A 13,618-nucleotide genomic window follows, 5' to 3' on the forward strand; every position below is an offset into this window, starting at 1 on the left:
CATAACGAAGCAATTTCTAGTAAAATAATATTATCAGATCTGAGTTTAACCTGAACAATTATATCTACCGTTTTGAGTAAAATTAATTTTGTTTTGAAACACTATTGTTTTATTGATATTATGAATCAGTTATTTTTAGCTTGTCATTTTTTATGTCTATATTGTTTTCATTTATTTCAGTTTTATTTTAATTTAGTATAATATTACAAATATAATACTATTTAAGTAAAAAATAAATGGAAAACAATGTTGTCTTGGCAACTATCTGAAATAAAACAACATTTTATTTCAGGTAAGTAACTTTTTTTTTTTTTTTTTTTTTTAAGTTTTAGTTAACTATAATATCCCTCATATTTATCTAGAAATCAGTGGGTCCAAAAGCAAGTGCTGTTAAGAGAGAGAATACATAGAAACATACAATGTTCATTAAAGAACCACATTTGCAATAGCAGAAAGGATTTATTAAAAGGGATATGACTCAAATCCTTTCCTATTATATGTGAAATAATCATGATTTAAATTTGATCATCAAAATAAAGGTATGCATTATTTACAGTAAAAAAAAAAAAAAAACAAACAGTTCTTTTAGTCTATCAAACTCCAGCCTATATACAGCTTTCAGTCACGATTAGCACAATATGATTCACATTGGGTTATTTACAGTCTGTCACACTTCTGTAAGTATTAATAAAGTACTAACTACAGTATTAAAAAACACAATATTACAGGTTTAGTAACAATGCATAATGGCAAAGGCAGCTTCCAACACTCATGATGTTTACAATGGCATAAAAAGTCAAACTTCACAGATGCTTAAAAATAAACTCATTGCATTCTCTTGATCAAAATAAAAATGGTTAACATCTGCTGATTTCTCAGTAAACACAGTTTGAATATGGTTTATAGTAGATCGCTTAGACAAGGAGTAACGCTCGAGTGAAATCAGAGCAGAGATGTTGTTCTTGACTGGATCCTCTGCGGGTTTCAGCGGAGGAGAGGAACTCGAGCTTTGGAGATGGAGTTACTGTAAAATAAGAAATGCATTACGGACCAAACTTACATCAGCAGAATGACGAGCAGCAGTCATGCACATGCTCTAAATTCAGACAGATGCTGAGAAACGCTTTATAATTACAAAGCAGGTAGTTAAGGAAGTTAAAGGAGGAAACTGATACCATGGTCTCTGAAAGCGCACCGAAGGCATTGTGTGAAGCACTTTCCTTCTTCGGGACAGAGATCGTCTATTACAGGTAAAGTTGGCAAGCGGTGAAAAGATAAAAACCCGTTAAAAATTTGAAGAAAGACGAAACTAATCTCTGATCCTGTTACTGTTTCAAAATAGAGGCCCGTTTACAGCTGGTATCCACACATCTCAGGCAATGAACAATATATTTGTAATGTTTTTGAACAATCTGCATTTATTTGATAAAAATACAGTAAAAATTGTGAAATATTATTAGAATTTAAAACAGCTGTTTTCTATTTGAATATGTGTTAAACTAATTTATTTCTGTGATGCGCAGCTGTATTTTCAGCATCATTACTTGATGATGAAAATACAGCTGCGCATCACAGAAATAAATTACAGTTTAACAGATATTCACACAGAAAACAGTTATTTCAAATTCTAACGTCACAATTTTCTGTTTTTTTTTTTTTTTTTTTTTAAATAAATACAGCCTTTGTAAGCATAAAATCTTTAAAATGGTAATTATTCCAAACCTAAACCTTGCAATTTTTTAAGGCTTAATATATCATGCATAAATCTGATCACAGATGATGCATAAGACGCACGTTACAACCAGGTGTAAACGACTCTGAGTCATGTGCTTGGGATCTTGTAAGAGTCATTTAACGTGAATCATCCATCAGCAGAGGACAGTGTGCAAGCGAAGACCAGAGAGGCTTGTCTGCCCGTCAGAGTCATGCAGGAAAGCTGAAGACGGGACGGTTGGGCGTAAGAGCCCGGGTCACGAGGGCCGCTGTACACTTACTGAGCCGAGGCCATAGAGCTGCAGTGATCTCTGGGCCGCGTGCGGCTGACTGTTCACTGGGCTTAAGTGCTTTAAGTTTGACTGCTTGATGAAATTATTGTTGGCCACTGAGCCAGAAAACACCTGATCCTTTTCACAGGCTGTTACGTGCAAGCTGCCTAAAGATTTAGCGAGTCTTGAATGTAAAGGGCTGTGAAAGGAAAACATCAGCCGTGAATATGAACGTCAGACTTACTCAAGTCGCTTTAACGCAAAAGGCTTAAAAACTCAGTGAAATACTAACCTACTGGTCCTGCTGGATCCAAGGGAGGCCCGAGTTCTTTTCCTTTTATCTGAGCTACATGGAAGATATTTTACAGATTATATGACAGACATACAGTTGATAGATTTACAACCCTGAACACGCAACTGCAGAATAAATCTGTTAAAAAGAAATATGACAAAAACAATAGAACAGAATTCAGAAATGTTTAGATTTACAGCATCACACAAAGCAAAAGCTTTCAGTTACTGATGCTGCTGTAGAAATTTGCATAAAAAATGAAGTAAACAAATCCAAGATATATAATTATCATTTGTGTGTGTGTGTGATACTATGTGTATATATAAAAAAAAAAATAAATACATAAATATATATATATAATATAGATATATATAGATAGATAGATAGATAGATAACTAAATAATAATAATAGTAATAATAACAACAACTAGACAAGTTTGTGAACAAACTTTGAAGTTGGCTTGAGAAAGCCTATTTGAAGTGGTTTAAAAGCTTGTAGTTTGAAGGTTTTCAGTTGAAGTTTGAATAAACAATAGTATAGATCCATAGAAATTTTATAGATGATAGTTAGATGCTAAGGTCTTTTGTGTGGGTGTTCTGGGTGGTTGCCAGGGTGTTGCCATGCGGTTGCTAAGGTATTCCGGGTGGTTGCTAGGTCCCCAGGGTGGTTGCTATGCGGTTGCTAGGTTGGTTTGGCTAGTTGCTAGATTGTTGCTAGATAGATAGATTCACTAAATTTCAATCTTTTAAACAAGGATATAACACAATCTTATTTAAATAAAGAAGAAATGTTACCTTAATGAATTTGGTGTTGATTTGGTGTGAATAGTATTCTCTTCTAACCTGCAGGTAAAGAAGAAACAGAAGTTCAGTGTGATGAAAACAAACAAAATGACTAAAAAAAGGATGGAGATTTGATGCATTGGGTTCTCTGATGCACAGACAGAGCGTCACGCATGCGGAGAGAGATTCCACACCCCTCCCGTTACACATGATATTATCGTCACGTATGTTCATACATGTAGCATTTGATTCAAAATCATCCTTTGAAGCCTCAAATGAGCTACACGAAGGAGAAGAACTCCATAAGACCATTAGAAAAACCTTGAGAGGAACCAGATCCTCCTCTTACAGCACATACATGTACATACATCAAACACGACCCAGATATGTAACGTGTGTGACACTGGTCTTATGTTTACTGAATGAATAATGTGATTGTGTACAATGCGGTGTGATAAAGTAAGCATAGATAATGGAGATTATTAAACCTGCAGCTCAACATTAATGCTGAAAGAGGAAAAATACAATGATCAGTGCATGATTTATGACACATTCACAAGGGCTTCAGCAAAATGCAGTTAATGCACAGACAAACAGAAAAACATCAGGTCCCATTATGTTTAGCCTGGTAACTGAAGTGAAGGGTTTTAGAAAGGAGCACAGTAATATTCTGGGTTTAATACATGTTAAGATCTATTAACAGCAGCATGTGAGTCATAATGTTCATTACCACAGGAAATGATTGACTCAAAAAAAAAAAAAAAAATTCAAAAGCACAGTCACAAAATGTAAAGATTACATGTTAACAGATTAAAGTGGGATTCACTAACCTTGCTATACATGTAATTATATAAATTTATATTATGCAAATATTTCACAATAAGGTCTCATTAGTGAACTAATGATGAACTAATAATGAGCAATGTGTTTTTACAGTAGTTATCAGTTTTTCTTAGTCCACAGTGCATTAATGTTAACAAACACTACCTTTGATTTTACTAATGTTTTAATAAATGTTGAGATTACATTACAATAAAGTATTAAAATTTTAAGTATTAAAATCAAATATTTTTCATTGTTTGTGCATGTTAACTAATGTTTACAAATGGAACCTTGTGTTACCAAAAAAAAAAAAAAAAAAAAAAAAAAAAATCACTAAATAAATAAATAATAATAAAAAAAAAAATTATATAATTATATATAATTATATATAATTATGTGTGTATAATATAATAATATATATATACACACACACACATGCATTTAGAATAGAATAATTCAAGTGCTTTCATAAAAACAGGAGTCTGACATTTCTGGTTTTAAAGCCTTCAACTACAAGACCACATTTACTTCTATATTTCAAGTTCTTTACTGAAACTCAGGCCGTTTTATGGCTTTTTTTGTTTTGAAAATGCATGCATTCATTATAGCAATAAAGCAACAATCAAAGATCACAAGTCTAATAATTATTTTGTGGTAATAAACATCATGCTGTAAATAGAGTGCATCTTTCCTGAAATCAAACCAAAACGAATCAATCGATGCTTGATCTCAGATTGATGGCTGTCAGGAAGAAAGGAATGATCTGTCGAGACACTTACAGCGTTCCAGTCCAGAGACGGGTTTAAGAGAAAGCATTTACAATCCCACCCCGTCTATACAGTAATGGACGAAAGGGAAGCCAAACAACATCCAGCAGAAGACAACGCTACAGAGTGCAGAGAGCAGCATGGCTAGCGGCCGTCTAGACACAGGGGCGAAATTCAGAACAAAAACAAGGAAGGAAGACAGACAGGAGTCTTTTCCCGCTGCACACTGGATGGATCTGTAGTGCGTGTAAAACTGCATTCACTCCACTTCTGCCCGTTCACACTGAGATTACAGCATGAATCCTGATCATGTGCTTTAACCCTCAAAATCTGAATAGTATTTCACATTCCCAGTCTGTTTGGACTCGAAGAATCTTTATTTTTTTATAAAACAGTCATAACTTAACATTTTTCAGTTAAAACCATATTGTATCTCATCAGCAACTTCTCATTAATGAGTGAATGTGAAAAAAAAAAGTAATGTCACCAACGCATTTATCCCTTTTTAATTAATATATTGAGAAATTCTTCAAAATGTCAAATTACACAAGAACCAAAAAAAAAAAAAAAAAAAAAAAAACTACGCTACATATATTTTTTTCCAATATAGATTAGAAATTTTATTTTAATATATCATTGTATGAAATCTATAAGAACCTATAATCTGAGAATTATCAGTATTAACACCACTGGAATTAATATGAATCTAATTTAATTAAATTCATTTGAATTTATAACTCATGATTGTTAAAAAAAAGTCCAAATTTAAGAAACCTACATATTCACCTAAAAAAAAAAAAAAAAAATAAAAAATATTTTTTTTCCACCATACTACTCCCCCACTACTTTCAGCATAAACTTTCACTATCAGATGAAAAAGTCATAAATTTTTCTTGACGCAATTGTTCATCAACGGGCTTACATATTCATGTTTTTCAACAAAATTAAACCCAAATGTGTGTGAGATATGGGGAAAGGGCCAAATATATTTTACAAAAGTTTTCTGATGCCAATATAACTTCATAAGTAATATTGCAAAAAGTTTTTTTGACACCAAATGGGACTCCATACACAACCGGGTCAAAAATGACCCGAACAGGGTCTTGAAGCATTTGCAAAGTTTTGTTCATATACTAAAAACCATGCTTTTTTTTTTTTTTTTTTAACATTTTCTGTAATCTCTTCCAGGTCAAAACGAACCTGATGCGTTTTGAGGGATTGAGGATCTTTTTCAGTTTTTTTTTTTCATGCCGTAATAGTGCAACAAAGGGAGTAAGCGCTCTTTTATAAGCACTTTAATATTACAAAGCTCAAGCTAACTAGATAGAAATGGTTTCCAATTGTAAACTGAATCTATATTCGCCGTCTGAGATCAGATCCAGTCCGCAGTGCAAACGAAAAAGACGATCAAAGCAAAATGACCACAGTGTGTTACAACAACACAAAGCAGTTCATACACTTCATGCATGAGACAAATCAAGCACATTCATCATCAAACAACACCATGCAAAGCAAAGACTTTGTGAGATGCTTTCATGCATGTTTGTTACACAAAAATGAATGAAAATGTTAGTTTTTCAGGACATGCAAGGAAGATTTCTACATGAATCTGAATGGAAAAACACATTTATAATAAACATACTTTCCAAAAAGAGTCTTGGCTTTGAAAACGCTGGTTCTCAGCGAACGAGAATGAGACATGAGATGAAATGAAGAGCTGCGGCAGCCTCACATTCATTATGCGGTGTGGTGATGGCGTCACAGGACTTACCTGACGGGTGTCTCTCACGCCCCGTCATTCTGCTACCATTTCAACGGCACACAACAGCCGGGCCACAGCGAGCCCAGCAAACTGCAGCACTTTACTACCATTCTCCCTCCTCTCGACAAAACCATCATTAACACTAACACCTATTCTTCAAAATCATTAACAACAAATAAACATCCTTCAAAATCATAAAGTTAGTCTAACATGTCATGCACACACTTAAACATCCATCATCATGAGAAAACCACTACATATGCATGAGATCCGACTGGATGGGTGTCTAACGTGCTACTCTCTCCATACTGTACACGTCCACTGGGGTGCAGATTGTAATGTGTATTTTAAATGGCGCTCTTATGCTGGTGGATTTGGTTCTTAACTCTATAAAGCTGCTAAATGAGCTACTAGACCTCTAAATGATCAATAAGATCAAAACTTTGCCGTCACACTCAATCGACTTTATACCTTCTGTCTCTGATTAATAGTTTTTTAGTGTAATTGTCAAAATGTCCAGTCCAATCTTGAGTGATTTTGATCAAGTAAAGGTCAGAATAACTGCAGTAGTATTTCCAGATGAACTCTTACTGGACTGAAGCAGCTCAGCTTTACTTGATTATCCATCAATCATGTTTTAGAGTCTCAAATCTGATCATCAGGATCTTTTGAGGAGCGTTTGTTTCAGAAGCTTTACTTTCACTGTTCCTCAGTGGAGGAATGATCTTCACAAGCCTCCAGAACATCTCACATCTTCTGAGGAGCCTTTTATTTCTTCATCTCTCAATCACTGCATTATATGTTTGGATCATTTACATCTCATCTCACTGAGACACATTACTGCAGATATAGAGCACAGACTGATATTTAGATCATTTTATGTCAGTGTCTGCTGTACTGTTATAAAGATCTCATTTAATCACATCAAAATCATCATAATCACAAAAAAAAAATTTGAACATCTAAAAAAAACTAACATCATTGCTCAGTTTAAGTTTTTTAATAAAACTGGGCTGTTTTTCCTCCATATTCTCGTTGTATCAGATTATATGAGCCATAAAAGCCTGATGGATCAAATATGATACTTTTTTCAATATCTGTCTAATGGTAACTGCTCCATTCAAAAAAACTATTTTATATGTCAGGCTTAAATTATTAAATCAAGGTTTCAAATGCAGTTCGCATGCATTCATTATAGCAATAAAGCAACAATCAAAGATCACAAGTCTAATAAATTACTATGTAAACTTTGGAATTTGAAATATAGGCTAGTATGCATTTTTCTGAAATCATAATAAAAAAAAAAAAAACACATGATGAAAACATGTCTTTGTATTGAAATCAATCATGGACCATACTGAAGGGTCGATCAGATTTCTTCTGCACCAGTGGACTTGTACCGTCTGGTCTCGATGGCTACATGTATAAGGATGGACAGAAGAGTGGCATAATGGAGAAGAACTTACGATATTGAACCCGTGGATGCTCTGGACTGCCTCTTACTCTTCAGAGCTCTCAATTTGTCGCCTTGTGTGAGTCCTCCGCACTCCTCTTCCTCAGAGTGCTAACCAATGAAAAACACAACCTGGTTAACAATCACTCGAGCTACGCCACGTAAAAACAAAAACAGCTGTTTTGCACGTTGATCTTTTCATGTCCATGGGATGTTCCAGAATAAATAGATTAACTCACCATCTCAGAGACTGTTTTTCTCTGTGAAATGTTCTTGTTTGTACCATTAATGGAAATATCTTCCACTCCTGATAGGATTCCAGCCACTAGTGTTTTACTCGAGCCGTTTTCCTGCTCATTTATTTTTTGCCGGTACAAATCCCCTTCTGCCCACAGACTCGCCTGCTTTCTGTTACATTAAGACATGTATACATTAATACGAAGAGCAGAAAATCCCATGCAGACTGGTACACAGATCCATTGCTTTGGATCAAAGACTCACTCGTCGATGAAGTTCTGCTGAGGTCCGATGATCGAACCGGGTCTGCAGATCCTGATCCATGCGATGGCTTCAGCTGCCGTCAGTCTGAATTGTTTCATCATATAACAGCCAATCAGTGTCCCCGTTCGGCCCAGTCCGGCTGAAACACACCGTGGTTTTGCCTGTTAATATTTCTAATGGAACTGAACCAAGAAGACTCAGATCCACTGATGAACCGAGATGGACTTGCTGAATCGTGCAATAAAATGAATGCAACCATTATATGGGGATTTGTGCAGAATAGGTTTAAAGTAGGGCTGTTAATTTAACGTGTTGTAATAATTAATGCTTTTAATGCAGTGCCCCGTCCAGACCTGTCCGTCATCTTCCACTGATGCAGTGTCTGATGAACATGAGTCTATTAGAATGCAGTTACATGAGCCTAAAATTCAAGATACGAGCACAAAAAGTGTGTTTTTCTTCAATATCTGCATGAATGAAAATGTTATACTAATTTAATAAAGCAATTCAATAAACAAGAATACGGTTACATTTTAGACACAATATTGTCAACATTGTCTGTTTTTGCATAATTTTGCAAATGAAAATAGTTCCAATCAAAGCCACAGCAGAACTTTTTAGCATCTCTGATCAACATAGCGGGGATTCGTTACTGAATGAATCGAGTCAATGATTCAGTGACTCGATTCATAAAGACAGTAGCCGTTTCTCAATACCAAGTATGCAAAGTTTGGATTTGGCAAGTTCTGCGAATGAAACCGCAGCGTACTCAATAATGTCACTCAGCTCAGCTCAAGTATAAGAGGCTTATATAATAGGAAATATACACAAAAGCAAACTTTTCAGTCAAACGTATGCTACAAAGTCAGTGCTGTACTTTCAAATAAGCGCTTTCTTTATAAATAAGTCATTGATTTGAGTTTTAATCAACTACACTCTCGCCAGAAAAACTGGAGTAGTTAAAGGAGTAGTTCACTTTCAGAATGAAAAGACGAGATTTTGAAAAATGTTAGTATCTGAACAGTTGATGGGCACCATGATTTTTTTTCCCTACTATGGAAGTCAATGGTGCCCATCAGCTGTTCGGATACTAACATTTTTCAAAGTATCTTCATTTGTGTTCAAAAGAAGAAAGAAACTCATACAGGCTTGGAACAAGTGGGGGGTGAGTAAATGACGACAGAATTTTCATTCTGGAAGTGAACTACTCCTTTAAAACTAAATTTCGCGACACTATAGCAGTTATGTTTTCAAATCTGTCCCACGTCATCCGCTTAAATATAAACACCCGTACAACAGTTCGTGGAAGCTAGAGATTTATACATTTTTAAATATGGATATAATTCATACAAACTCGCTACACGCCTTTATTCGCCCACCGGAGCCGTGTGAGGCACTTTTTATGATGGATGGATGCACTTTATTGGACTTCTTTTGGACTATTGAAAAATAACACCCATTCACTGCCATTATGAAGCTTGGAAGAGCCAGGACATTTTTAGATTTAACTCCGATTGTATCCGTCTGAAAGAAGAAAGTCATATACACCCATAATGGCTTGAGGGTGAGTAAATTATGGGCTAATTTAAATTTTTGGGTGAACTGTCCCATTAAGCTCGAAAAACGCGAACCTTTGCAGTGGACCGCAATGGCTCCGTCTGCATTCTCGCAGATGTTCAGGAATTTGGTGATGATGGCATCGTTGGGCGTACTGCCGTCTACAAAGAACAGGTCATGGTGCTTGAAGCCCATGTCTGTGAAACGCTTGGCGTCGTACATCTTCTTGTTGAGCCGGATGATGGTGGTGACGTTGTGCTTCCTGAAGTAGGGGAAATACGCTTCAGGGGCATGAAGAGGGTATCCTGATGGAAAAACAAGTATATGATTCCCGTTTTTATTTTAAAGCATTAGTATAAAGGGAGATCAAGCCAATCCATACGCACCATTCTCAATTTTACTATTTGGATGAGGGCCGCTAAAAGCCAAAAACTTTCCTGGAATTATCCAGTTGAAATCTCCATTTTCTGCCCGCTGGAAAAAATAATAAAGCAGCATCATGTCTGTCTGTGTGTGGCTAAACTCTTTAAACTTTATTGATTCTACATCAGCAGAAACTCACCTCATAATGTTCATATTCCTCCACATTGAACTTTGAGAAATCCAGCCAGCCAAACTGGAGAGCCTGAAACACACAACATGCGATCAGCAGGAATCAGCAAACACTCCTGATGAAGCTTCAGAGGGAGTCCGGATTACCTTGTGAACGGCCCGCAGACAGTCAAGGATACTCAGATTGTACATGCAAGCTCCAAAAGATGCGTCTCTGTTGACCGTAATGAAAAATTAAGTCAATGATGAACAGATATCTAGAAATTAACCAAAGAAATAAGATTCACGGTTACTACTGATTTAAATACATTTAGTATTTTCCCTGAGGCCCAAAACTTGAAATGCATGTTCTTAAATAACGAAGGTGATAAATTTCAGGTACCGAAACGGAAGGTAAGATCCATTTTGGGAAACCAGAAGGCTGTACGCTTCTTCTGGCGTTTTCTGTAGATGCATTACCTAAAAGAGGACAAAAGTGACTTTTCCACATCTAAATATAAAAACAAAAAACAAGCAATGTTTTCCTTGCATGCACCTGTTAAATCATAAAAAAAAAAAAAAAAAAAAAAAAAAATGTAGAACATTTCATCAGGTTGCACTTTCATGAAAGTGAAGTCTTTAGGCTAAATGAACGGTAAATATAAAGCTGGACAGGGCTAACTTACAGCATAAGAGCCGATCAAATACGCAGCATTGGCTTGTTTCTTTCGGTCACCACAGGTATAAAACACAATTGTCTTCTTTGCAAGAGCACAAGACTGTTTAATTAGAAAAGCACAAATTTACAAACATTCCAATGCAATGCAATTACAACAACACTTGCATGCTTGCATATAAAGACTGTTTAATTGAACAGCTTAATGAAGTGTCATTACCTTCAGCTTCTTGTTGAGTTTGCAACAGAAGCGATAAAACATGGCCAGGTTGAGCGGGCCGAAGTCCGCATAGAAGCTGTTCAAATATAAAAAAATCAAAGAGGTCACTGATAAAGGTCTGGTACGATCCATAGAAACCATATGTATAACTAACAGGCTGCTATACAGGGAAAAAACACTTAATATTGAATCTGTAGACAAAATATGCAAAAAGTGCATGTGTGTTTGATCCCTCAAAAGATCCTGATGATCAGATTTGAGACTCTAAAACATGATTGATGGAGAATCAAGTAAAGCTGAGCTGCTTCAGTCCAGTAAGTGTTCATCTGGACACTTTATAGTGTTTATTGAATTGAACACCATCCCTAATCACGAGCCATTCAACAGTATTTTAGAAATAATGGATAATGGCACTCTCACTTCTCATAGGAAAGCTCTTCATCGATGCAGAAACAGTGTCTGTCAGGACTGCTCTTCAGCTTCTGATGAAGAAGAGCGAAATACAGCTGATCTGAAAGACACAAGAAGCCACACTATACCGCAATCTCTCACAGATGTCATGCAGTCTGTTAAAGTAAACACGTAGGAGTGCACTGGTTTGAATCCGCGTACCGGAAGTGAGTTCTCAGACAAACCGTGAGACGACAAAATATGTGCACTATTAAGAAAAACAAACAAACAAAGCGATATGAGCCTCACCTTTAATGAACTCGACGCAGTCTGACAGAGCACACGTTTCTATTGTAACGTTGTTCCGGAGCATTATTTAATTTTGTTTTAGTTTAACAATAAGCCAATAATAATAAATCCAACACACATTTACAAATGCAAACAAAACGGTCTAATTTAGGTCGACACTTCAAGAAACGATGCAAAATGCTTCAAAATAAAAAAAAACATAAAACACATAAAAAAAAAAAAAAAAACACAAATCATAAAAAAAAAAAAAAACAACCCAACGCTCCGCGAGCGCTCTCCCTCTCGCCTGAAGTCTGAGTAAAGTTCAGTTTAAAATCCAACGCGACGTTAAACCATTTCCCGTCGCCTGATTGGCTCACAGCCGCACCGCTGACACGTCAATCACACGAAGCTCCTCCCTCCAGAATTTAAATTGAGCAGCAGGCAGCGTTCGATTTTAATTGGCACGCTGCCCAAGCCGTTGCTAAGAGAGAAGAGTCGACTGGCCAATAGAATCTCACGTATCTCTGACTGAAAGCTTTGATCCACATTCGCGGTGAGCCGAGCAGCTCGTTCCGTCTCTAACGTTACACAGACACTATTAGAGAGTCATTGACATATAATCAACGCTAATCTCTGCATAAACAGCACTTAGTTTGTGATGTGATCTCATGTTTCGTGTTAAAACGACCATCTCGTGCTGTAACCGCCAAACACACCCCTGACAGGATTTGAACGACAGGACTTGACGACCTCAGCGGCGGTTTAACCCTTTCAGACCGTTCCGGACGCGTCTGTAGTTTGTTTACCTGTGATACGAAGGTAAATATCGCTCTTGGACTCCGTCTGCTCCCTCAGAGACGCGCGGAGTCTTTTCCTCGACTCGCTCCGTCGCTCGCTCTTGCGCTTCATGCCTCCCTACGCGTGTAAAGATGGCGTTTCAAACGCGAACGCGCGATGGAAGAAGCATTTGCGCTTTGGTTTGCGTGGTCCGGCTCCTAACGGCTCCATGCGCTGCAGACCAAAGTGTGTTTGAAGCCAGTTGTCCTGCCAGTGACGTAGGCAAGGCAAGTTTCTAAAAGCCTTGTGAGTGACGTCACTGCGCCACCATCCCGCTGCCCAACATCCGGGCACCGACAAGTTGAGACGCTTAATAAAATATCCTCTCATTTTTGGAAGCAATCAAAGGATACTTCCAGAGTTAATATTTGATGGCATTGAAATATTTACTTCCTCCTGTAATAATAAAAAAAAAATATAAGACTAATTTTTCAATCAAAATGTAAAATCTCCCCTAGAGGAAAATTATTTTGGAATGCAAACGTTTCTGATATTAATTAAAAAGCGGCTTGGTCAAATCCTTAGACTAGTTTGGAGTAGACGTCACAGATAAGACACAACATTCACCTCACACATTGCTGCGCAATAAAAACAGTCTGGCATAAAAACACTGGGAACAAGAAACGGGTAAAATCCATAGAATGAAATAAAAAATATGTATTGTGCTTCATAATGTCAGAATCGGAATGCAAGTCATTTTTTTTTTCAGAATACTGTCGTCAAAGATGCCATTTGAAGCTAAAAGCAGACG

The 13,618-nt window shown here is 36.6% G+C and overlaps 1 protein-coding gene across 8 annotated transcripts; it reads right to left on the reverse strand.

The window, feature by feature from the left end:
* Window positions 1-439: 439 nt before the first annotated feature.
* Window positions 440-13,106, reverse strand: LOC109053888 (dual specificity protein phosphatase CDC14B-like). 8 transcript variants are annotated; one of them, XM_042761543.1, is made up of 16 exons: window positions 12,837-13,106; window positions 11,770-11,860; window positions 11,350-11,425; window positions 11,140-11,232; window positions 10,857-10,933; window positions 10,622-10,688; window positions 10,485-10,547; window positions 10,309-10,396; window positions 9,997-10,227; window positions 8,366-8,504; window positions 8,104-8,272; window positions 7,878-7,975; window positions 3,073-3,120; window positions 2,278-2,331; window positions 1,995-2,184; window positions 440-1,024 (listed from the first exon to the last, which is right to left on the reverse strand). In XM_042761543.1, the coding sequence occupies exons 1-16, from the start codon at window positions 12,937-12,939 to the stop codon at window positions 1,022-1,024; spliced, it is 1,590 nt and encodes a 529-aa protein (XP_042617477.1). In that variant the 5' UTR covers window positions 12,940-13,106; the 3' UTR covers window positions 440-1,021. The 8 variants fall into 8 exon arrangements, 7 of the variants coding, with proteins under 7 accessions (XP_042617477.1, XP_042617479.1, XP_042617480.1 ...); XM_042761545.1 differs by lacking the exon at window positions 1,995-2,184 and adding an exon at window positions 1,176-1,241 and having other exon boundaries at window positions 12,837-13,105; XM_042761546.1 differs by lacking the exon at window positions 1,995-2,184 and having other exon boundaries at window positions 12,837-13,103.
* Window positions 13,107-13,618: the final 512 nt, after the last annotated feature.

Source organism: Cyprinus carpio, chromosome A8, assembly GCF_018340385.1.
Source record: "Cyprinus carpio isolate SPL01 chromosome A8, ASM1834038v1, whole genome shotgun sequence".
In the NCBI taxonomy this organism is placed as follows: Eukaryota; Metazoa; Chordata; class Actinopteri; order Cypriniformes; family Cyprinidae; genus Cyprinus; species Cyprinus carpio.